The sequence below is a fragment of the Anabrus simplex genome, chromosome 3 (assembly GCF_040414725.1).
Source record: "Anabrus simplex isolate iqAnaSimp1 chromosome 3, ASM4041472v1, whole genome shotgun sequence".
Taxonomy (NCBI): domain Eukaryota; kingdom Metazoa; phylum Arthropoda; class Insecta; order Orthoptera; family Tettigoniidae; genus Anabrus; species Anabrus simplex.
This window is the reverse complement of record NC_090267.1, coordinates 491,309,651-491,336,522: the sequence shown is the minus strand read 5'-3', so window position 1 is coordinate 491,336,522 and position 26,872 is coordinate 491,309,651. Positions and strand designations below refer to the sequence as shown.

Sequence of the window (26,872 nt, the reverse complement as noted above, 5' to 3'; positions counted from 1 at the left end):
TACTTTTAACGGTACCACAATTATACCGTCAACTTCGCCGCGAAAAGTAAAGCATTAAAAATCATAGAGTATTAGGCCTAAACAGTTTGCTCATGGAATAAACTCGATTGAATCACTCATTCGCAAAGACTTTTCACTTTGCGAAAAAATTGTAAAGTACAACCTAGATCATGGTGGAACAGGAAGACTTTGCACTTTGCAAGAATTGAAAAGTGAAAAGTGCGAAGTTGAAAAGTTGCAAAGTTCGCTCGTGGAACAGGCCCCAGATTTTATTAATACAATATGAAAGGTATGTCTTTTTTCTATTTTAAAAAAGTTTTTAGTGATTCTTGCCAGAAAGAATGGATTGGGAAGCCAACATTAGATAATTGTTTACCAGCTCAATTTTAGTACCATATATGAACTCTTTACAGGACTCTGGGCATAACATGAATGGTTTGAACCTTTAATGCTTTTATTGTATTGTTCTTTTTTATCATTTTTATGTTAGGACTTTTTTAAAAAAAAAAGGTCTTTTAAATGCATGGGATTTTAATCTGTAAGCTGAAGAAGAGAATATTAATTCTCGAAACATGTACCTACATATACTTATGTATTTGATGTATTAGTAAAATATACTAGATTTTGAATTATATTGACAAGATAGACCTTTAAATAATTAATAATAGTAAGTGGGAAGTGAGCATAAAGTTTCATTTTAAGAATAATGAGAATCTTAAAAGTATTATAGTGTAGTTCATCTTGAAACACCAGTGTATGCAAGATGAAAGTTTAGTTCTGTGTCAGTCTGGTTTTCTGATTTCTTCTTCTAGATTTGCCATTGCTGGTGGTATGTGATATTACCTAGTTTTGTGCGAGCTTACCATTTTGTTTCTGTCTCCGTTTCGTTCTTCTGTTCTACTTAATTTCGCTAGTCATTCCATTACACTTTTATTTCCATTTACGTATTCTGTTCAAATCATTATCAAAATGTGTTTTTTGTTTTGTTTTTTCCAGCTTTCAGCGATCCTTGCCAGAAAGAATGGATTGGAAAGCCAGTGAAGCAGTGGTCTAATAAAGATGTCATGAACTGGGCATTGAATGTGATCGATGACCTCGTAAATAGCGAGTATGAGGATCTGAATTTGGAAAGATTTAACGTGGAAGGCATTACGTTATGCAGTTGGTCTGAAGGTGACTTCATTGATAAGGACCCGGTCTTTGGTTCAAGGTTATACGAAGCCCTGAAAAGTCAGCTGGATGATGAAAATAAATCTGCTTACGACAGGCTGTTTGATGACAAGGCTGACACTAGATATTGTAAGTGAAGTCATATTTTTAAACTAAATATAGATTGTTGCAATTTTGTTCTGAAGTTTTTTCTCATATGCACATTTTTAGTAGGAGGATAACAAGGGAGTTACCATTACTGGACTGTTTTACAGGCTGTCATGTCATTTCATGTTGGGTAAAATGGTCTAACTAAAGAGCCATTATACTCTTTTCGATAGAACACATAATAAGAGAAGTTATTTTTTTTTTGCTAGGGCTTTACGTCGCACCGACACAGATAGGTCTTATGGCGACGATGGGATAGGAAAGGCTTGGGAGTTGGAAGGAAGCGGCCGTGGCCTTAATTAAGGTACAGCCCCAGCATTTGCCTGGTGTGAAAATGGGAAACCACGGAAAACCATTTTCAGGGCTGCCGATAGTGGGATTCGAACCTACTATCTCCTGGATGCAAGCTCACAGCCGCGCGCCTCTACGCGCACGGCCAACTCGCCCGGTAGAGAAGTTATCATCAACGATTGGTTTCATGATTCTTCAGGCACAGTATCACTCCCGGTTTCAGATGAACAACAATATGTAACCGAGAAATAGGGAGAATTACGCACAACTTTAGACCAGGAACTGTATCGTTCAATAAACTCTGTGATCTACCCCTGTCTTTCTCCACTTTGTTCAGCTTTATCATACTTCACATTACTGCCATGTGCTTTCATAGCAGAATATCAGTTTAACATGCTGTATTAAACATAAGAATACAGGCATGTAACTTTGCATGAATTCATTAAGGAATCGTGAAATCGATTACCAATTTCCCTGCAAAAAATGGGTACATATGCTAGTGTTAATATAATGTGTTATGTAATCATAATCAGGAATATCATAAAATAATATTGGATGTTTATTAGTACTTTTACATTCGAGGCTTGTTTGTTTTTGAAAGCAGCGAACTCATCAACTCTGTTGAGCTGACTTGCTAGGCTTAACACTGTAGAGGATTATCTGTTGGGGTAATCTCCCTAAGCCTTTGGCAGTCCCCTGCCACTTTTGCAAAGCAGCAGCGTTTTGGTGAATTTGTGTGTCATTTCCTACACGAAGGCTTCACCAGGCCTCCTAAGGGAGAACCCCTCCGCCCTTAGCCATTGGTTCTCCTTTAGTTTGTCGGGTTTGGTACTGGCCGCCCAACCCCCGACCAGACAGTCGCAGGTAGTACCGTCTACTGTCACATACGGTAGCAGGGTGTTCCTGACTTAACATACCATATTTTATACCTACTTCATTCCATTTCTCACATATGGGCTCAACACATTTACCCTGCATAACAGGGCAAATAGTAAAATCCAGTCAACAGAAATTACATTTATCAGAACAGTGAACAAAAGACCAGGAAAGACAAGATTAGAAATGAGGCAAACAGGAAGGAGTCTGGCATCAAAATACCTGCTACCGAGTTTTTAGGAACACTCAGGCTACAATGATTTGGACATGTTATGAGGATGGACGGAACAAGAACAGTAAGGAATTACTTTGACAGGAGGAAGTGGCGAGCATGTGTACACCACAGCCGGGAAACTGGATCTGGAAAATGATGATTATTAGTAATTTATACATCTATCATTCATATAAATCATTCAGAACCACAATAATGAAACCTTTAAAGATTGATTTGAGAATTTCATTAAAGCAATAAGGTGAAATCTATGAAGGTTGCAACTTCAATAGTGGCAACTATTAGTTACAACTGATACAAATGTGATACATGTTACGAAGTTTTACTGTTCTTCAGAGTAATCATCAGCATCGTGTACAACCCATTGCCAGCGACGTGGAAGTCATAGGATACCTTTTCGTCGCGCCTGTTGTGTTGATAGTTCGATTGGAGTGGTCTACTGCCTGACGAATCTCTAGAACAGCCACGAAGTAGTTCCTTCATCTTAGCAATCAAGTCGAAGTCACAAGGGCTTAAGTCTGGAGAGTATGGTGGATGATAGAGTAATTTCCAGCCCCATTGACTGCACAAATCAGCCACAGCCTGCGCTGTATGCGGTTGAACGTTGGCATGCAAAATGGGCGAGTTCTGAAGAAAGTGTCGCCGTTTCTTTCTCACAGTTGGTTGCAGGTTGTGTTCCATTCGATTGTCGTTTCAGTTGTGGCTCATACGATTTGGCCCATGTCCTATCCAGTGTAATGTTACGGTGTAAGAAAGCCTCTTCTTCACGTTCATAATGCTCCAAATGATTATGTGCAGCGTCGTGTTGTAACCATTTCCAAATTTCTGTGAAATCGGGTGGAAACCATCGTGTTGCAATTTTTCTCATGCCCATGCATTCCTTCAGAATGTAAAGCACAGTTGTATGCGCTAATCTGGTGTCTCAGGCCAGCTCACGAATTGTATGGCGTCGATCAGTGTCCGGTAACGTGGCAAGAGCATGCACTACTTCACTAATGCTAGGACGACCTGGCCGATGCATGTCTTCCACAGTTTGGTGTCCCTTGTTGAAGCCTTTTACCCACCGTGCCACTGTCTGTAGGGCAATGTAGATTCCCCACAAGCCTCTTGAAGATCTTGATGACACTGTCATGTTGTACAACCGCTGGCACATTCAATTTTTATCCACCTCCATTGTTCCTATTTTGAAAACATTGTGACAAACACTACCTTAGACTGCCAGCTAACACGAGGCTCTGTTCCTCTCACCAGTTCACATGTGCGTGATGTGGGAAGGGAGGGTACATGTGCTCTGATTTAAGGTAAGTAGGTATGTAACTAACGCGAGCTATCAGCAACGTTGTTAGGTTCCGTTACATGGCGTGTCTACAGAAGTGTTGACACTATTTAAGTTCCAACCTTTGTGTTTTTGTAAAATAATGTGAAAATTGGTAATCTTCTTGCAAAATCATACAGAAATCAGTGCAAAAATCATGTTTCTCAAGATAGTATAGAAACTCTCACTGGATTTATAGTGATTTGAATAAGACCTCTATGGATGTTTCTCATACTGCATTCATTCAGATTTCTTACTTTTAATTTTGCACATGTTGAAATGGGGTGCATTGGAGCTTAATTACATACTTTCCTTGTTGCAGTACCACCCTTCCCAACCCTCAAGATGAGCGACAGATTATCTCCCACTATGGTAGACAGCGTCTCAAGTACTTTCACAGAATTGAAAGTAGCAAGAGACCATTTTCATCCTGGTAAGCAAATCATCGAATGTGTCGTGAATCAAGGTTGTCTGCTACAGAGCTAGAGTTTTAAATTTATTGTATCATATTTCTTCCTAGATTCTGGATCAGAACAAAGTGAAACCTTCATTTCCATACGCTCGCAGGATGGTGTTCAAGACCAAACCTCGATAAAGAAGAAACGTGGTCGACCTGTAGGAAATAGGAGCAAGAGGAAGGCTGGTAATTATCATTCCTCTCTTTCATAAGCATCATTATAACTAATTTTAAGACTAAATGTGTTTCATACATTTGAGAATTTTTTGCATAAATATTGTAGTGTCTTAGTGATTCTAAGGCCATTTGTAATGAAGGGTTCCTGGCTACTACTCATTTTTCCACTCAATATCTCTTTTCTCTTGAAGAAATCCCCAAACTAATAAAAGGCTGGGGCAGAAACCGCCAGCCAGTTCCGCTGAGCCTCTGCCATTTTTGTTCTGTTCTTAACACCTCTTCAACACGTACTATGTACGTATAACACGATCTAATAGGTTGAAAGTCGATTTTGATTGCAATGCGGTTGTGAAAATTCAATATTCATTGACTTGGCACACAACGGGCAACTAGCACACATTCTACAGTGTGATAGCAGTCATTCTAGACCTGTAGCTTAGATCCTTCCCAACCGAATATGACCTAGGCAACCATTCCTCAATTGGTAGAACAACCGATGCATAATTGGGAGGTTGTGGGTTCGGATCCCACTGGTGTCCAGTTGGTCATTTTTGTTCTGTACTTAACATCTCTTCAACACATGCTATGTATGTATTAACACGACCTAATAGGTTGAAAGTCAGTTTCAATTAAAAAAATAGTTCTTGAAAAATTTATGGGTTAACAACATTTTTCTACTGTCTTTGACCTTGAACATACCATTCTATGATGGATAAAAATTTTCAGCATATGTGCTACATTTCTGTTCTGTTAACTCGAATTTAATAATGAGCTGCTTCCAGTGATTTTTATACCCGTTGCGTGCTTTTGTTGTGAAGTGATGCCATCTAGTGCAAGAGTCTATTTCGGTGAAGTGAAGAAGGACATTAACAAGAAGATGTAGAACAGAGTGTCCATGGGAATAAGAATAATTTGCAGAAAGTCAGTATTACAGAAAGCAAAGTACAGAAAAGTTTTCATGCCTAAGGCTATCGAAATTTCACATGCAAGCGTGATTTTCCATTTAAACATAGAGGATGCAATGTTTGCCTTCACCATGTGAAAAAAAAACAAAAACATGAAAAGTATGGATGCATCACTGGGACAGTGTTACTGTAGACGCTCTTGTCTTTTTTCTTTACTACAAGTTTTACATGGTCTGAATGTTATGTCGTACATTCTTTGGTTTAATGCAACCTTCCCTTATTGGTAGCAGGCCATGACACTACGGAAAACCTCCTTTTGAAGGTTGGCATCTCTGCGAACTGTTAAATATTTGTTCCTAAAGACTCTTTGGGATAGTCACCCAAAATGCCACCGCTTTACGCTTCCTTCTTTCAGATTAAGGCCCTCACACTCTTGTAAAATTGCATTTCCCTGTTGTATCCATTTACTGATCTCCGTGTCCAATCCTGCTTCGGTTTGCTTTCTAAGTACTTGAAACTTTCTACAGTTTCAAGGTCTTAAGTAAAATTCTTTCTTGAATAAAATTACTGTGTCCACCTATTCAATAAAATTATATTTTGTAGTGATTAAAATCTACATGTATTATAAACACTAGTTAGGGACATCTTTCGCCCTAGTTTCGGGCATCTTCAGCCTAATACTAATCTTAAGGTCAAGTATACTAAACTTAAATTAATACCAAATACATACTAAATACAATGGTCTTATGCTTATTACAAAGTTGTGATATTTACATATTTTACAATATGTACATTAACTAAAAGTCATAATTTGTGAAGAAAGAATCAAATAAAATATTTTATTTTACAATGACAGCATGAATCAATCTGTAGCCAATATGTACACTTTTACATATACCTTCATCCATACAGTAGGATAAATCCAATCTACACTTTGGACATTTTCTAGTCTTCACAAATTATGACTTTTAGTTAATGTACATATTGTAAACTATGTAAATATCACAACTTTGTAATAAGCATAAGACCATTGTATTTAGTATGTATTTGGTATTAATTTAAGTTTAGTATTAAGTTCCAATGTTAATAGTTTTTATACTTGACCTTAAGATTAGTATTAGGCTGAAGATGCCCAATACTAGGGCGAAAGATGTCCCTAACTAGTGTTTATAATACATGTAGATTTTAATCACTACAAAGTATAATTGTATTGAATAGGTGGACACAGTCATTTTATTCAGGAAAGAATTTTACTTATTGTATTTTCAATACAGAACAAAATGAGATTAGTTACTTGTAATTTCAAGGTCTTGTCGTCCAATTTTTACAGTACCTTTCCTTTTTCTTTTTATTCCTCCTCTACTTAATACCAGTCTTTCTTTTCTCTGGATTTTTAATTTGTTCTTTTGCGGTTGGTAATGGTCACTTGTTAAACATATTTTCATATTGTAAATTTTCCAGAAAAGAAATGTGGTCGTTTATGGGAATTCATCAGGGATCTTCTTCTGAAACCAGAGTACTGTCCTAGTTTGATCTGCTGGGAGAACCACGAGGAAGGTGTGTTCAGATTTGTTCGAAGTGATAAAGTAGCGGAATTGTGGGGTTCAATAAAGGAGAACCCCAAAATGACGTACGAGAAGCTGAGTCGTGCCATGAGGTTGGTACACATTATGTTATCGCATGCTGGGTTTCTTTCTCTTCTTTTTAGAATTATACCCTGGATTGTCTGGTGTGGGATTTTAGAAGCTTTATAATAGCATTTCTTTCTCAGAGTTTTCAATCAGAAACTCCATTTAAAGAGAAAGAGAAATATGCTTCTTAATAAGCAGAAATGAACTACATGGTATGAAATTGTTTGCAAATTTTCAGTGGGGAGAATTGTACAAGAATGTAATGGCATTTGGCTCTTTCTTCATAGGATGTCTTTCAGATTTTTATAGGTTTTAGTTCTGTTTGTTTTATGGAGAGCAGAAGTGCATGAGGTCTGGTGGGTTTGGCTGATTTTTTTCTGGATAGCAATTATACTGCGATTTTAGGATGGGTAATAATTCTGAGGGTCTGCCTCTGTGGTGTAGTGTTAGTGTGATTAGCTGTCACTCCTGGAGACCTGGGTTCAATTCCTAACTCTGCCTCGAAATTTGGAAAGTGGTATGAGGAATGGAACGGTGTCCACAGCCTCGGGAGGTCAACTGAATAGAGGAGGGTTCGATTCCTGCCAAAGCCATCCTCCAAAGTGGTTTTCAGTGTTTTTCTGTGGTTTCCCACTTCGTCAAGCAAATGCCAAGATGGTACCTATGGCCACGGCCGCTTCCTTCCCTCTTCCTTGTCTCCCTTCCAATTATCCCATCGCTCAACAAGGCCCCTGTTCAGCATAACAGGTAAGGCCACATGGGCAAGGTATAGGTCCTCCTGCCCATTTGTATCCCAAACCAAATGTCTCACGTTCGAGGACACTGCCTTTGAGGCGGTAGAGGTGGGATCCGTCACCGAGTTTGGGGAGGGGGGGAACCAACCCTTGGCAGAAACGGATTAAATAATAGTATAATACGAGGGGGGATCAAATATAAATGGGATTTTATTTTTTATTTAAATTCATTTATTGAAAAACACAAGGCAATTACAATTTATTTTTCCACATAGTTTCTTGTTTTGGAAATGCATTTGTCCCAGCGTATGGGCAGCTTCTTGATGCCCTCATCGTAAAAAGAATGGTCGTTTACCAGCCAGTTGCGCACGGAGTCTTCCACATTCGTCATCTTGAAATTGTTGCCCTCCTAGAGCTTCTTTAAGTGGTCTGAACAAATGGAAATTGCAGGGTGATAAGTCTGGGCTGTAAGGAGGATGATCAAGTGTAGTCCAGTGCATTTACTGTAGCTTGGAAACAGTTAGAGATGCAGCATGGGGCCACACATTGTTGTGGAGGAAAATGACTTGGTGAATCGGTTGGTCTCGTCTTTTGCGGCGATATGCAACCCTCGCCTTGTTCAGCAGCTCGCAGTAGTAAGCGGCATTGATTGTGCGTCACTCATGGAAAAAATCAATCAGCAATAATGTCTTTAACCGCACAAATGTTTTTGTCTGTAATGCTGGTCCGAGGACGGCCTTGAACTTTTTATGCCAGGCAAACACACACATCCTTGACAATGTTTGATTACTGAACTGTGCAGTCAATCTCTGGCAAATTTCTGCTGCTGTATCTCCTTTATCTCCTTATAATTATGTGTTGCGCAGTGGAAGGGTGCACCTATTCCGACATTGTGAGCGTTACTAACGAAACAGCAGGAAATATCTAACAGCACGCTCTCCTTACTCCTAATGGTCCCGCCTAAACATGGCATAAGTGTGGGGCCAGTCATACCAACTGTTGATGTTCAGGAACAAAAATCCTGTTTATATTTGATCGACCTTCGTAATAATAATTATGAGGAATTTTATTGATGTTCTGCTTTGAAGGTCAAAAGTCTTTTTTCTAGATTTTCCAAAATATTTTTTGTTGAATTGTTTCATAAATTGAGAAGAATAAAAATCTGTTCATTCTTAAAATCACAAATTCGAGTGCATGGTCAGAGAATCGTGTTATTGAGGAATTATAAATATAATTAGTGGAACGTCAATAAATTAAATTTGTATTTTGGATAAGATGAGTTTTGGACCATTCAATATGAAAATAAAATATTTTACCTTGCAGAACTTACTTAATAAAAGAAAACTTTGTGAATATAATGTTAAGAGTATAATAAAATATATTAGTATAAATTCATCTTATTAGTATAATATATTCACAATAAAATTGTCCCTAGCAGAAGCATATTAATGAAGTTTTTCTGTATTTTAAATGTGGCAATTCTATACTAAAATATTAGGATGTAGCATTCATAGCCCACCTCTTTCTCTCTCTCTTTTCTCCTTTTCTCCTGAAATCCAGTTTACTCATAGTTCTTCTCCCTTTATCTTCCACAACAGGACTAATATTCTGTCATCCTAATACACTGTATTCAGAGCTCTAAATTGCATGAAAGACTAACACATTTCAGGAACAACTCGCATAAATCGCGGGTAAATTGTTGCGTGAAGTTGCGTGCTGAAATTATCCTTTTCTATTGGTTGTATAAGGCAAGTTTTGGAATAACGGCCTAACTTTGGTGACAAATTTCTTTGGGAAAAGGCAAGTTTTGATGCCTACTTTCATGATACAGTTGTTACAAACCTAACCAATAAGGCATTGTTGCCACTAACACACGTTTTTAAAGTGGATAAGACGAGTTTGTCACGTGATAGACTACCTATGTATTAGGAGCATAATCATGTAAAGTTGACAGCACAGCATATTGTGGTAGCCTAGTTATGGATATAGAAAATTCATGAAATTGCTTACTAGTGAAGACAAAATTAAAATCACTGGCAAGCATAACCTCGTGCAACAAAAGAAAAAAAACCCGCATGATTCAAAGACGAGGACAAATTATTCTGGTTCTCCTGCTCAAATGCTTAGGATTTTAGGATGGTTAATAATTCTGAGGGTCTGCCTCTGTGGTGTAGTGTTAGTGTGATTAGCTGTCACTCCTGGAGACCTGGGTTCGATTCCTAACTCTGCCTCGAAATTTGGAAAGTGGTATGAGGAATGGAATGGTGTCCACAGCCTCGGGAGGTCAGCTGAATAGAGGAGAGTTCAATTCCTGCCAAAGCCATCCTCCAAAGTGGTTTTCAGTGTTTTTCTGTGGTTTCCCACTTCTCCAGGCAAATGCCAAGATGGTACCTATGACGACGGCCGCTTCCTTCCCTCTTCCTTGTCTCCCTCCCAATTATCCCATCCCTCAACAAGGCCCCTGTTCGGCATAACAGGTAAGGCCACATGGGCAAGATATAGGTCCTCCTGCCCAGTTGTATCCCAAACCAAATGTCTCACGTTCCAGGACACTGCCCCTGAGGCGGTAGAGGTGGGATCCGTCACCGAGTTGAGGGGGGGGGACCAACCCTTGGCAGAAACGGATTAAATAATTGTATAATACGAGGGGGGATCAAATATAAATGGGATTTTATTTTTTATTTAAATTCATTTATTGAAAAACACAAGGCAATTACAATTTATTTTTCCACATAGTTTCTTGCTTTGGAAATGCATTTGTCCCAGCATATGGGCAGCTTCTTGATGCCCTCATGGTAAAAAGAATGGTCATTTACCAGCGAGTTGCGCACGACTTTTTCCGACATGAGGGCATTTAAAGATAAGAATTTCATAATGTTCCATAATGAACTGAGTTCACAATTAAATCGAAATAAGATATATAATGGTTCAACCTTCTCAATACAAGTAGAATTAGAAATGTAATGTTACATTCCTATTTGATTACAAGCGGTACCGGTTTCGATCACTGTTCCGGGTCATCATCAGACGATCACTTAAAATATAAAGAATAATGCATAGGAAAACAATAGGTGATGTATAAATCTTTCACCATTTGCAGTTCATGAAGCACTGTAACTCTTTAGGGATTAGTACTGTGTGTTGAAAGTTCCCGAAATCCTGAAGAAGTCGAGGATCAATCACATAAATGAAGCAAAATGCAAGTTCTTGGAGAGCAGCAAAACGTACATACTGACCGGCACTGTGCTTCCAAATATTTATGAAAACTCGATTAAAAATTAAGTAGTTCAAGGATCAAGCCTGCACACGCTGCTAGGCGCGAAATCGTAGAGTGCAGTTTAATATACAGTACTTGACATTAGAAGTGTATATTAATGTTTATAGAATTTCGTATGTCAGATTCTCAAAGTTTGGAGATGCAGAACAGTTGACATAAAAAACAATAATGATGGCATTTTAAGTCGTGTATCTGCGGGTACAGTGTAAACTATATCTAGCATATCTAAAGAGGAGAGGAAAGTATTATTAAAAGGTGTAAAAAACACGAGAATAAACATGAAAACCTTTTCTGCTGGGGCTCATAACATAACAAGTGCACTGAAAGTCGTGAAAAACACCAAATATGAAAACATGTCTATGGGGGGCCTATAAAAATATCAAATTATTATTGCAGATCACACTCTTTCTAAAACAAATGTTAGTAGAAGCCTTTTATTTCGGAGCAGAGGTTTATTAAACATTATTCTCTGGGTGCACTCTTTGACAATGAATAGGAGGGTTACACTCGACCATGTGCGACTGGCAGGAATGACTTTGGCCGCCAGTTTGAATCAAACAAAACTTCGACCAACTTAAGTGATCAAGTCAAAGGTGCGAGTTCAACATTTGCGTGCTTCAAGATGCGGATGCCCAGTCCACTTTCTGACAGATTTTAATGTTGTCTTCATTAGTAAGGAAGGGCTGATCTCATACTTCTTTGCTATTTCTCCTTTCTTTCCTCCCTTTTTCCACTTCCCGAAGAATTTTACATTTTTCTTTTAGAGAAAACTGCTTTTGCTTCCTCTAGATCCACACAGGCGAAACAGTTAACTGGCACATTAATACACATGTTGCTTCACGACCGTAAGATAAACAATGAACGTGTCATGAGATGTGAATAACTGAAATGCAGTACTGAGTGTAGAGATGTTAAACCATAATGTTCATTGGTCGATTGTAAATGTGGCGTTCCTACCCAGTCAATAGCATCACTTCTTACGTATTAGTTACTTTGAAATCGATATCCAGCTCGACCAATCGCGTACATGTATGGAAAATGGCTATCTGAACCGTATCCTGTAAACGCGAATACTGTAATCCAATCTGTGCACCCCAATATTTGAAGATTTTTAAAAAATAAAATTAATTAGCATTTAATGTATAAGAAATTAATCCTACATAATGATGTTCAGTACTGGCACACCAAAACTAAATAAGATAATTTTTCACATGCTGTTGGGTAGACGAGGCGCTCGTCAGAATTGTAATGTGTTTGCTTACCTTCCCCTGATTTGTAATCGGGTAGTTTCACCTGTGTGTTGTATAGAGTGTGCCGCCTGGTATTGACTGTATAGAGACATGTTGTGCGAAATACGCGGCAATTAAAACAGGATGAATTTCAATGATATTTTCAAGGAAAAATATGTTAAATATAAGAAAAAAGGCTACATTTTAATTCTTTATAGTGAAATATTAAATAGGGAAAAGAGGAGGGGCCTAAAAATAATTTCGCTATTCTGAACATTTCATTAATCTGGCGTTCGTTTTATAATGGCATTTTACTGCATTTGCATTTTTTAGATGCCTTGTACTTGCACGGAAAGTGCCTGACACCCTTAAAGCATAGTGGCTTATTGAACTTTCGTATGATGAGGGGAAGAAGTCTCTCGCTTCCGTGTGCATTGCAGCGCAGTACAGTGATCCCCACCCTTGTATGATTTTTCTGGTTCGCACTTCTCTCCTTTAAAATCATGAGTCTGTTTGGGCTCGGCATAAAAATGCAGTTTCATCGGTATTGACAATATTATAGACATGATCTAGGCTTTTGGGCTTATGCCTTGTCAAGAAAATAAGGTGAAATTCTTTACGTTTCACAGAGAAGTTTGCTCTGCGTCTTCAGAAGAAAATCTCGAGTGTTCACGAGAAAGGCTTCTCAAACAATAGATTTGAATTTAGACATCTAAATCACATAATCTAAGTTCGTAGAGGGCCGTACGGGCCATGAAAGCATCAGTAGCAATGTTGACAATATTGTTCGGTGCGTATGAATTGATTATATGAGACACGCTTTTTCGCCAACTGTCGGCATCAGCAGTGATCGCGGATTTTGCTTCTCTGCACACTGCCTGCTACATGATGTTGTGGCATTCGTTAGAACGCTGAATACAAAAGAATTACGATTTTACTCAAAATTAGCAAATTTGAAGCACACTGCACACACACCAAAGTGAGTGAAAGTACAGAAAGCTACCTCAGCACATTCCAGAAGACACATTCTATCATGACGCAGATAAATTTTGAATTTAAATTACCCTGTAGTTTTTTTTTTTTTTTTAATATAAAGGTAGTCTGAATTTTGGTAATGAGACTGACATAGTTCCTTGAATTATCCTTATTTTAAATTAAACAATTTAAATAACATACAAAACCGTACCTTATATTTCCGGGAACGAGAGCCTTTTCAAATTAGCGGGATTCTAAATTAACCGATTTTGAATTATCAAGGTTCTACTGTATATGTGGTATTGCGGTAATACTTGTGCGGTGAAGTGAGAGCTTAACCTGAATCCGCCCAGCGTGCCATATATGGCACGGCAAACTACACAGTCTTCTTGGACTCTTATTATTGTAACCGCGCGCACTGTATCCAACGCTAAAAGTTACAATTTTATTCTCAAAAAATTCAATCTTGGGCGGATCCAGGTTAATTGAAATGGAATCTAAGGACAAATTTTCCACAAATTTGGTATTATTCTTCCACATATTTTATGTGAAGTACAGGTAGTTGTAGAATTGGCACCGCAGAGTATAATAAATTGCTTTGGTATGCTAATTACCAGTATTTTAGTGTAGGTTGTTCTTTTATTGACTGAAAATTATCTTTAGCTGTTCTAAGATGTTAGTTGTAATCACACAGTTTGTTCTTTGTATTTTATTCTGGTTCCATCCAGCACAGTAATCTGAGTTTTCTAAATTCTTATTACTAGCTTTTGGAATAATAAGAAATTGGACATTTCAAGTTAATTATGCTTTAACGTGGTTTTTAAAATTGTTGCTGTAGTAAGGTCTTCTTAGCACCATCTTGAGGCTCATCCAATTCTTCTTTCTAGGAATTATTATGACTCTCGTATCCTCGTGCCTGTTCCAAAAACGGGACGTTATCCAAAGAAGCTGGTTTATAAGTTTGGTCCTGCAGCAGTGGGTTGGTGTAAACGTACACAAACCTAAGTTAACTAGGGGCACAGGTGATTTACTAACCAACGTGCACTTCGCTCTCCATGCTTGCATACTCTGTAATCTCATGCTTACTGCTTTTATTACTTGTTGCTACAATACCTGCCTATGGCAAGTCTGGATCATCTTAACTCAACGAGGATGGGCCCGGAACGGAGGCTGCTACCCCATGTGAACTGAATAGTTCAAGCCTCCAAGAAAGAAATTACACTGCTACACTCAAACTAGTGTGACTCGAAAAATATTCAAGATATCAACATCAGACATGGAACATGTCCTCACTGGTTTGCTTAGTACCGGTAGTCTGTTCGGTGTTATAAGAATGCCCTTTTTGTGCCTTTTGTGTCCTTATTATATTTAGGTATGCAAGGATTTCTCTTTACGGTTACTCCGCGTTTAATATCAGCAGTTAATCATTAGAAATATTCAATTCGCTGTCACTTGGTACCTATGATAACTTGTCTGCACATAATTAATCACAAATATCTGTATCCATAGTAACTGAATGCGTCACGCCATGTTGACATGCGCACTGGAGCTCCAGGGAATAGCTGTACAATTCGATATTATTTTGTTAGCTACAGTGAGTTTCTCTCATTGGTTGGCTGGCAGGCACTTCCAGCTTATCTGCCTCTCGTTGACTCATCATCCTGCTCTGCGGCATAGCAGCAAGGATGGCACTTCGTTCACTTTATCTGTGTGCGACATGAGATAATTAAAATTAAGAAAATAAGCTTGTACCGTATGACAGGAGATTTTGGAAATGTTCTCCTCCTGCATCCACACATTTCTGGCATTGTCTTAGAAAACTCCAATTCACGTGTATAAGTTCATCTTCTGTAATTGAGACTATTTCTCTATGGTTTCACACTGAAGAGCCATGCTGAGTTCTTCGAAACCCCAGCTTCTTGTCAGTCGCCTTAAGGATTTTGTAGGTATATGTTCTAATCTTTCTGAGATCTCATTTACTTTTTTCTTTGTTAAGTACATGGTTTTTAACACTTCACTTTTTATTGAGTAAAGGACCAATTCCTCTCAATTTGTTTACGAGTTTCCGCACGGTCTCTCTATGTGGAGGGCGTTCACCTGGAAATTGTGTTACAAATCGCCTAAAGAGTTCCCTGAAAGACTCGGTTTTCGCATAATTATCGTACATAAATACCCTTTCCTCTACCGTGTATTATGAGAATTATATCCCGAAGTAACACTTCACAACTCGAGAACAGTTAGAACAACAGATCAACACTTAATACTTGTTCTAAGAACAGATCCGAACTGTGAAGTGTGGGCATTCCTGTGCTGTCGCTGCTCTTTGTAACGGGATGTGATGAGTCAACCAGAGGCAGATAAGCCGCCGGCCAGTCGATGAGAGAAACTCACTGTATACGAAAGTTTAAAGAAAGAAAATTGCAGTTATAGTTTATATTCCATGACTACAGCATTTGGAACTCTCATTTTCACCCACAGTTGTATCAGTGATCAAAGAAGTACAAGGTGCATAAAAGCGAGAATTCTCATAGCCCTTCACCTACTGTTGCTGTCACTTCCTGTCAGCTGAGAAACTACGAGAATTCTTAGGATTTGTCACCCATGTGGCATATAAATGTTGAAATACTTTGTCGTCACACAAGGTACATTGCTACGACAAATTGTCTCGCCAAAATAATTGGTCCGTTATTGGACATTATAAATTTTCCAGCTAACTCATTCCTGTTGCCAGCGTTTTGCCCCAGTATGCCAATTTGGGTTCATCAGTTGGTAACTAGGACACGTACCAAGATGGATGGATAGTGCTTACCGAAGAGGCCACGACGTGGGCTACTTAAAGCCACTGACAGTGCCAATGCAATATGAGAGACTTTGTCTCTAGACACACGCAAGATCACTCATGTATATAGGTTGTTGTCATGGTTATAATGATCGTAAAAGTGGAAAAATCTATCGTCACTAACATCATTGACCCCATTACTCCATGACATTATGGCAAATAGTTCAAGCTCTAGGGAACAGACAGCGCAATAAGCTGAAAACTAATCCAGTACGTAAAAGCAGAGATCTCCGGGGCCGCTCTTCAGTGTGTTAAGCCAGCCTTCTTATACCATAGAGCTGAAAGTTTGTTTGTCACTGATATAAAAAATGCTGCACAAGTGAAAAACTGCGGAACAGGATGTTCTGTTGAATTGTGTATATAGGTTGTATTACGGTAACTCATCTGTTGTGCTTCATTGTTAGTATTGGACAAAATTATTCTTCAAAACATTGCAGATTATGTTCTTTAATGCATTTAAGTCGTTCATATTTTAGCAGATGGTTTTGTTTTCAAATTGTTAGCCTATGAGAGTAGCTTTGGACTACAAACTTTTGTGCTAGGAAGCTGCACACTGAATGGAATACGGATTTTGTGCACCTCACAGGTCGGAGTGGGATGAGGTTTGACTGGAGTTTGAGGTAGGTTGTTTGGAAATTTCAGGGCATTTTCATTGGCGACATCGAAAGTAAATTTCATCCTTGTGGAAAGCATTCATTCATAAAGGTGTTCTTAACTTTTTCACTAGTCAACATTTTGAAGAATTTAACTGTCAGTAGTTGAACAATGTAACTGGGCTGAATTGGTGATGCCCTAGTTGTTGTTTAATGGCATGTAAATTTGCAAATGGTTTTCCATGTAATGATTCCTGTAGAATTTAGAATGTGTTGCTTCAATATTTGTTTTAACGGTTCAGCAGCCTAGCCCCAAGAGTTTTTCTATAATCACACATAAATTTCAGGTTGGCCTTTATGCATGTGTTGAAGGTCATCTTAGCCCATCATGGCTTCTGAATTGAGATCCTCTGCTCTGAATTTAGGAAACCACCTTTCAAAACTATTGAATCCTCACTACTGCACTGTACGCAAAATAGACTTTCAGTGTATTAGGTCAGAGCGTTCAATAGGGGATTTACAGTAATATCTGCAAAATTGAACTATTTTAGTGTTACTATGACAAACAAGACATACCAGAATATTTTGGAGTTCTAGTGTTCTACTGCTCATTCATAATAATGTAACACTGGAGCTTACCACTCTGTTGTTATCGAGCGCCGTACGGGTTTGTCACATGTGGAATCTGTGCTCGCATGAGACCCCACACTAATCCAGGGATCGCTCGCGCACACTACGCGATAGTCAAGCAAGACTTTCAAACTCTGATGCAATTCCTGCAATTATGCTGATGGTAGTGGAAGATTTATAATTTAAATAAACAGTTTTACAGTATTTAAATTTTGATTTGGAACAAAGAATGACTCAAATATGTATTAACAATACGTAACTAGCACTTATCTAGGTTATGTCAGCTGGGCAGTCTGTAAAAGCGGCGGTGCGCCCAGTAAAGAGAACACTGGGTTAGGCATACAATTACAAATATTGTTAATGTAGTTTAAAAATGCATAAAGTTAATATTAAAGTCATACCTCTATGGCCAAACTTTCAAGACACATTGCTCACACATAGAAGAAGAAAATGTTATATGAATGTGGGCCTGGAATGGTTTATTTCCATGTTAGAACACATTTTCTACAACTCTATATAGCACATTAATCATGCGAAACACTCGGGAACAGATCGTATCAGAATACCACTTGAAAGACCTTAATGTTCAAAATGTCCTCTGTTAACATTGATAACGGCACAAAGAGTCTCTGCATCTTGTACCAAGGATTCAGTGTGACAATGGGTTGAAGGTTCAAATGCATAATTAGTGGACGATAGGACAAATAAAAACATACATCCGACTTAGTGAATTTCATGTTTGTAATGAAGAGATAATAATCATGCTAATATTCTTTTATTTGATGTGGCTTACTTGACAATCGCTGCTAATCTCGGCAGTGTCATTAAAAACAGTAACAAGTCAGAAGAATTCTAAAGTCCTGTTTTTACCGTAAGAGAAAAAAAGTAGGCCTACTTCATTAAGCAAGTCCAAATATCATAAGGTTGAAATACTTTTTGACTCTTTTTTTTTTTTTTTTTTTACAATTTGCTTTGCTATGTAGTACAGAAATATTTAAATAGTTATATTTGAATCAGCACTGATGAAGGGAATGGTTGAATTCCTGAAACGTGTTTGGTTGAATAAATAATTTTCTTCCATTAATAAGTGTATTGACAAGGCTGATTCAAATATAACTATTTTAAATATTTCTGTACTACATTCAACCTAGTCAATACGGATCAAACAATCATTTTAACCTATCATGGTTAAGTTTATCAACAGAAAGTTGCTTTACGTTGCATCGACGCAGGTAGGTCTTATGGTGATGATAGGATCGGAAAGGGCTAGGAGTTGAAAAGGAAGCGGCCGTGGCCTTGATTTAGGTACAGCCTGGTGTGAAAATGGAAAATGAGAAACCACAGAAAACCATCTTCAGGACTGCTGACAGTGGGGTTCGAACCCACTATCTCCCGAATATTGGATACTGGCTGCACTTAAGCAACTGCAGTATCGAGCTCGGTTGACTTATTTCTGTGTGAAAGTTTTAGAAATGTTATATTGTCAGGCCAGAGAGAAACAACTGAATTGTTGCTGTTAGAAGAGAAAACATGTAAATGCTTCTTATGAGAAAACCGTAACAACTGAAGATACGAGAAAGAAATATTTGCAGTCAGTATATGAATTGGAAGAGTCCCCATCTTTAAAGCAGTTTATTTCAAAAATAAAATCTACGACTTGTTACAGTTTTTCTTGACATCGTCAGTATAAATTGCTGTGCACCCCTACCATTTCCTACACTGCTGCAGTTGCTTGGTGAAAACCACAACATGTCTTTTTGTTGCTGGTTTCTGCATGCTTACCTGCTATAAACATATCACATCTAAATGTTCTGGCAGTTCAATATGTAAAAGTGGCTGAAGGTTTCTAAATGATTTTTTTTGTTTAATTTCCAGGTATTACTACAAGAGCAAAGTTCTACAACCTGTGTTTGGAAGAAGGTTAGTGTATAAGTTTGGACCTACTGCCAGAGGCTGGCGAACAAACAACCCCAACTTTAGACAACCTGTATCGTGTGAATGAAGAAGTTGTTGTATTTAAAGCATAAGTTGTCTGTGATTTTGACTTGTGGAAGTGTTCACACTGAGATACTGGATATAGTGGAACATTTACAAGTGCCTATCTGTGATTTCCATTACACGACGGAACAAGAGAGTCCTACGAACTCTTGAAGTGTTTCAAACAATTGTATTATTAATTAAATGACATTTATATAACAGTCAAGCAAGTGTACAAATACTGAGTCTTCATGTGACGAAAGTTCTGACAAAATGCGATGCCTTTTAAATTATTTGACGACTGATGTTACTCAGGTATGCGAGATGAATATACCTGACTAGGTCATAGCTGCGGTGTGTAAAAGACAAGGAAAGACTGTTCGTGCTGCGTACTGAAAATTTTGTCAAAACTAAAACTTACTGGATTACACATTATTTCTTTAAATAGCATACAATTAGAATGGTGGATGCACTGCTTCATACAATGTTGGATGGAAATGTAATGCACAACTTTTTTCTCTTAAATATTAAAAACTATTTTGAGTTTTAATGAATTTGGTCGGGTGGACACCAAATGTGCCACCAGAATCTTTTACATGCTGACATTGTACACCATTGAATGTCACAATAACTTTTTCTACTCTTCAAAAATTTGGCTCCCTCTGTCTGGTATAAATTAAAAAAGCAAAATCATCTCTGTACAGGCCGTAAAGGCCCTTGGAGGGGTTGCAAGTAAAGGCTTCCGTTATCCGTAACCTCGGCACTTGATGGGGTAGAGCAGTCAGCTCCACGCCCGCGTGCCTTTGCTCCCCGGAATTAACCTGGTACTCATTTTTGGTAGGCTGAGAGAACCTTGGAACCATATGCACTTTTGGAAGTGTAAATCTCATTTATGAAATTTTTTGACTTCCTGATGGGGAATCGAACCCATGTCCTTCCGGGTAAACTAAACGTGCGTTTACCGCATCGACCAGGCAGCTCCTCTGGTTTGAATTAATATTAATAATAATAGCCTGGATTTCTAAGCACTGATAGGTTGGAGTGCAAACCTTGAGCAATGACGAAGTGGCATCTGGCTCACTTTGGGGGTTATTTGATAGGAGTAGGCTATATGCAAACAGGTGGTGGTGGTGATTATTGTTTTAAGAGGAAGTACAACTAGGCAACCATCCTCTATATAACACTAATCAGAGAGAAAAAATGGAAGGGGTCCGACACTTCGAAAAATGAACGTATCGGCCAAAGAAAGACAAGGGCCACGAAGGGCATGAAAATGAAAGACTCCCTAGCCCTCACAAACCTAATAGCGTCGGGGTCGGAAAAGAACAAGAGTTGACCAAGTGAGGTCAGACAGGATAGATGAAAGTAAGGAGCCTGGCACAAGTAAGTGGAAGCAATGCCAGGACTCAGCTGAGGACCCCATGGTCGCCAGCCCACGCTCCAAAGTTCAGAGCCCCTGGGGCCCCTTTTAGTCGCCTCTTACGACAGGCAGGGCTTACCGTGGGTGTTATTCTACTGCCCCCACCCACAGGGGGATATATACAAACACGTCCTCTTCCTACCTCACTTGTCTCTCACCCCGACACACTGATTGCCCGTGGGCGTCAAATAGAAAGACCAGCAGTGGGGAAGCTGAACATGTTCATGGATACTCCCGGTATCAAAAGCCAAGAAATAAATAAAATTGAAAGTGAATCTATTGACACCTAATATTGTGAACTGCAAACTAGAGCTTGTGTAGAATTTTCAACAAAGCGACACAAGTGTGCTTTCCGGACCTCAGAGTGGGGCAGAGTTCTTCATGTAGGTGGATTACTTTCTGACTCACTTCAAAAGTGCGAGTCCAAAGTTAGCAGATGGCAAGTTTGAATCTTCTGTTACAGACAACAATGGCTCGATCGGGTGCTCCCCTGCCGGGACGAGCGATAACTAGTGAGCTCAGATGGCACGTACTGGCATGTTGCAACACTTGCAAAGTTGTGGCTTGCTCTTGGAGATGCCCCAACAGAGATGCTGAGAATCTCAGCCCCACTACTTCATGACAATGCTCAACCCCCACATTATGGCTTCTGTTACGTGCAAAAATTGAGAAGTATAGCTTGGAGTTACTCTGTCGTCCTCCATACAGTCCATAACTTTCAGTCAGATTTTCACTTTGTAAAACCACCAAAGAAATTCCTTGGAGGGTTAATGCTTTGGTTCAGGTGAAGGAATATCAGTTGTGCGTAAGTGGCTGTACTCCCATGGCACAAAATTATATGAAGAGACATACTGAAATATGTGTTATGAAATATCTGCAGAGACTCGGTTAGTATGTAAAAAAAAATGTTGTGCATTACTTTTCAATCTGTTCCGATATCTTGATTATTCAGGCATTGCTATGGGGACTCCTTCTTACTTCATTTTAACATCATTCCATTTCAGACCTGACTGTCATTGTGTAGAGAATTTATGCAGTGCATCTTTTATTGGCAGACTTTCAGATTGTCTTTTTGAAAGTTAAAGGAGAGCTTGATCTTGAAATTATTTTTCTTACAAATTAAATCTGAGAGGTTATTTGAGGAGTTTATTTGTTTATATTGATATTTTTAGTTTGTTCGACTGATTTCTGTTTTGTAAGACTGTTTAGATGAAGTTATGTAGTCAAGGCAAAAGACTTGTTGCTCCAGAACTGAACTTAACTAACGGCATGGTTTAGCTCGGCAATTCCAGTCAAAAGAAGAAAATTAAGAGTAATTTGAAGTCAGTAAGTGGGCAGCAAGTACCAACACCACGTGAAGCTTCATGACGAGTTTCACCCCTTCCTTCTGAAGGTATCTACTGTTTCTTGTTACTTGCTGTTCATTGTATATATAAAAATGCTGTTACCACATAAGGTCAATGTATCTCTCCATATTTTTATAGCATTTAACTGGAGGTACTCTGAATCATATAAGAGAACCAGTATTTTCCATTCCTCAGTAAAATCATCACCTGAAGTTGATATGTCTTGTTTTCAGTTTTTATTATATATGTATATAAAAGAAAGCCTTATGAGTATGTTTTATATAAATAATTATACATGTGATGTGAAAATTGTTCTTTTTATTCTTTTATTTTAATGCACCACCCGAAATGTTCTTACTTCATTGTGCATAGATGTACTCCTATAGCTCTATGGAGAGAATATTTGCCATTTCATTGCTGTGTCAGCCATGGGATTACAGTAAGACCTGTCTGAAAGACCACCCCTCTTAAGGACCAATTATTAACTCTTTGTGGGTGGAAACATGAACTGGTGAAGGGAAAGATTCCACTTGACTACTTTTGTAAAATAAAAATAAAAATGCCATAGCAACCAAACGGAAAGTTGGATGAAGAAACTTACAGTTACAAACTTATTTATTATAACTACAATAGCAATATTCAGCTAGTGGTTTGTTTTTCAAATCTTCATTTCAGCTCTGGTATGTTTTGGTGGAAACTTTCCCTTCTTGGTCTCAACTGAGTAAAATAGCAAGGATAATACTCTAATGGAAAAGCAATGGGAGTATGGGAATGATATGGTGATGACATTCATTGACATTGAAAAGACATATGACAGTGTCCCCAGGACTAAAGTTCGGGACAGTCTGGTGCAAACAGGAACTGGACAAGGATTAATAAAAATGATCATGGCAATGTACAAGGAATGTTATCGTTGCGTGCAAACACAAGTAGGCAGGACAAGTTGGTGGGCTGAGACAGAGAAGTCTTCTATCACCAATCCTGTTTACAGTAGTAATGGATGACATCATGAGAGCAACAAAAGTAGCATATGGAGGAAGAGAAATGAACATATAGTTATTTACAAATGATATTGTGATTGCACCTTGCTGCATATGCAACCACCATTATGTATGAGTGGAACGAGTAATCTGAAATACAGGAGTTTGCTCCAATCTTTCGACAGGGTAGCGATGAGCAATGCTCATGAGATATTTACCGGGTTACTGGCACATGGTGATTGATGGAATGTTTTCCTTTGTCAGTTCAACACATGCATTTTAAAACAAAGAACAACTTGGCTATTTAAGATCATTTTGTCAAAAAAGTGGAATATTTCCCTTCTTGGTCTCACCAATTCATATACATATATGCTCAACTTGTCTTCCTCTTAGGGCGGAAATATGTTCTGTTTAAATTCCGCAGCTTTGCAAGCCGAGGAGGTACACGAACATGCTCGTAGATGGCAGAAGCTATTCCTTCAAATCTACTGATGAGGCAGATCCCCTCAATATCTTTCAAAGCTTTTCTTTCTGTAAGAGGGAGTTGCAAAATGCTTATGCTGCGCGACACATTTTTTCATGCGCATACTTATAAATGTATTTTCACAGTGTAGCAAAAACATATTAGTTACACCAATATAGTGTCAATATTGGATTATACATTCAAGTGTCTGATTTTAGTGCATGTGACTGAAGACTCATCTGAGGGCAACAACCGCACAAGTGACACTGGCAGTGAGAGTGGATGGGACAAAGGTAATAACAGCCCTGTAACTATGACTATTATTCTCGTTCGTAATAATGATCAAGGGTCAATATTGCCATCAAACTTTGAAAAACACACCCTGTAGAATATTTATTTTATTTGTGTGGAGTCGACTGCATGCTGATGCAACAAAAAAATACCTCAACTGACGTGTCGCTGTGCCTGTCGTCGAGGGCATTTTATACTTACTGCCAGGGTTTCTTGAGGTTACCGCTAACATGGGGAACAGACGCCTTTTGCAGTCACTCCTAACGAGGAATACAGATGCTGCACGGTGGTTTTCAGTGGCATTTCCTCCAACCGAAGGACCACTGCCCTCCCAAAGAAGCTCCGCTGCCCAACAATCGGCATAGAGACGCTCACTACACATTCTACTCTATTACTGTGGCAGGACGAAACTTGGCCAGATAGGAATGTGGTGACCAAACTGATGGCATGATCTCTGTGAGTGGGGTTCAACTTAATAAAGTGACCCAGTTCAAATACCTTGGGGTCATACAATACCTCAGACTGTAGTACGATTCCTGATGTCAAGACCAGAGTCAGTGCCGCATGGATGGAATGTTGCCAATTTACTGGAGTCCTGTGCGATAACGAAATTCCATTGCATCTAAAATCTAATATCTACCACACAGTGATTAGACTGGTGGCCCTTTATGGATGTGAATGCTGGCCTACAACATTGAAGTATGAACAGGCACTTTATGCAATGGAAATGAAGATGCTGCGGTGGTCCAATGGCTCGACTCGACTAGACCATATCAGGGACGATGCTGTGCGGAAGAAATTCAAGATGGTCCCAATCACAGAGAAAATGCATGAATCACATCTGAGATGGTATGGGCATGTACTCTGTAGCAGTAAAATTTCAGTGCAAAGACTGCCCTTCAACTGAACGTGGAAGGCCGGTGACCTCAAACACTGGCTGGATAGGGTGAGAGATGACATGTGGCTCACCAAATTCAGCCCTCAGGACACTATGGATCAATTGAAATGAAGGAAACACTGCAAGAAAGCAGACCCCACATAAATGGGAAAATGCAAAAAAGAAGACGCTGATGTGTGGAGCGTGGATTCAACTGGTGTGACTATTCTTTGACTAATTTTTCCACATTTTTACGAACAAAGACATAAAATGAAACCAAAACGTATATGTACATAAATATTTCATGTGACTGAATCAGGCGGACATCTCTAACGGATCAAAATACAGATCAGTGATCAACAACTTTGAGGGCTTCCAAGATGAGCAAAAGCAGAACAGCGGCTGGAGAGAAGACTGGTGGCCAGAGAAAGAATGCAACGTATTTGGGCTGCAAAAAAAAAAAAAAAAGGCTTCCAGAAATGCCTTATATTGTTTCAATGCATAAGTTCGTACGGTTCTTATATTTTATTTTACTGTCGCACTGTAAATCACAATCGCTCAGTGATGTATTCATCTCCACTCTCTATGACCTGCCAACGTTCAGGTAGTAGTTGAATGCCTCGCCTGTAGAACTGTTTTGGTTTTGACGGGAAGAAATCTGTTAGACACTGGTCAAGGGAAGCTTCGTCAGGAAACACTTGCACATGCAGGTGGTTAGAAAGAGAGCGGAAAAGATGGAAATCTGAGGAGGCAAGATCAGACAAATATGGAGGATGAGGAAGAGGTTCCCAGCCATTCAGCAATCACACCTTTGGTCAATTGCGCTGTATGCGGACGAGCGTCGCCGGCCCTGTGGTGTAGGGGTAGCGTGCCTGCCTCTTACCCGGAGGCCCCGGGTTCGATTCCCGCCCAGGTCAGGGATTTTTACCTGGACCCGAGGGCTGGTTCGAGGTCCACTCAGCCTATGTGATTAGAATTGAGGAGCTATCTGACGGTGAGATAGCAGCCCTGGTCTAGAAAGCCAAGAATAACGGTCGAGAGGATTCGTCGTGCTGACCACACGACACCTCGTAATCTGCAGGCCTTCGGGCTGAGCAGCGGTCGCTTGGTAGGCCAAGGGCTTTAGTGCCATGGGGTTTGGTTTGGTGGACGAGCGTTATCATGGAGAAATAAGACTAGTTTTTATCTTTTGTTGTCAATAGCAACGGCAAGTCGTCTTAAATGGTCACTATACACAGCAAAGGTAATCGTTACGTTTTTTGGAAGAAGTTTGTGGTGAATAGTGCCATCTTTGTTCCACCAAAAACACAACATGATTTTCTGTGGATGGGCACTATCCTTGGCACGGGGAGTTGCTTCTTTTTTTTTTTTTTTTTTGAAGGGCTGAGCCACTCCTCTTCACGTTGACACACAGTCACCAGTGACAATGTTCCAAAGGAATGCTTCATGCCTATCACAAGCCAACCGGTGCCGGGCAAGCAATGACGAACAGATGTTTACTCGTTGAGTTTTGTTAATCGACTTGCACATACGGTACCCTGTTACCTAATTTCTGTACCTTACGCATTGAATGCAAATGGCATACAATAGTTGAGTGATCACATTGAAAAACTTGCGCCATTTGCCGCATTGATTAACGAGGATTCTCATGAAGCAACACATTCAAGCGATTTTCGTCAAAATCTGAAGGTCTTCCAGAAAGTGGAACATCAGACAATTCCGAATGGAAATTCTAAGTTCCCATGGAGGGAATTAGATATTTTTCTTCCATTATGGAGTTTTATCTCCCGTATGCAGTTATCAGACTGTGCCTCTTATTATGGGCTTCTGATAAGTTCACCTGCATACACCCCAGCGTCAGTAGGTAGGGTCTGACACTTCCCACTCTGATGAGTCTAGTGTCAGACCTAAGACGAAACGCTGGTTAATAGAGCAAACGCCTGAAAAGCCATACATCTAATTTTTGATCATCAGACAAGTCAAACCGTCCTCCTCAAAAGCGGCAAAACCATTTTTGTGCAGTTATTTCAGCAATTCCTT

The 26,872-nt window shown here is 39.2% G+C and overlaps 1 protein-coding gene across 1 annotated transcript in view; it reads left to right on the top strand.

Annotated features, from left to right (window-relative positions):
- LOC136866556 (ETS-related transcription factor Elf-5) overlaps nucleotides 1-22,530 on the top strand; it is a 111,396-nt gene extending 88,866 nt beyond the window's left edge. Inside the window, exons 5-9 of the mRNA XM_067143635.2 lie at nucleotides 997-1,299; nucleotides 4,354-4,464; nucleotides 4,552-4,674; nucleotides 7,032-7,227; nucleotides 19,354-22,530. Coding sequence (XP_066999736.2) covers nucleotides 997-1,299; nucleotides 4,354-4,464; nucleotides 4,552-4,674; nucleotides 7,032-7,227; nucleotides 19,354-19,480 — 860 coding nt within the window. The 3' untranslated portion in view covers nucleotides 19,481-22,530. The remainder of the gene's footprint in view (nucleotides 1-996; nucleotides 1,300-4,353; nucleotides 4,465-4,551; nucleotides 4,675-7,031; nucleotides 7,228-19,353) is intronic.
- The last annotated feature ends 4,342 nt before the right edge of the window (nucleotides 22,531-26,872 follow it).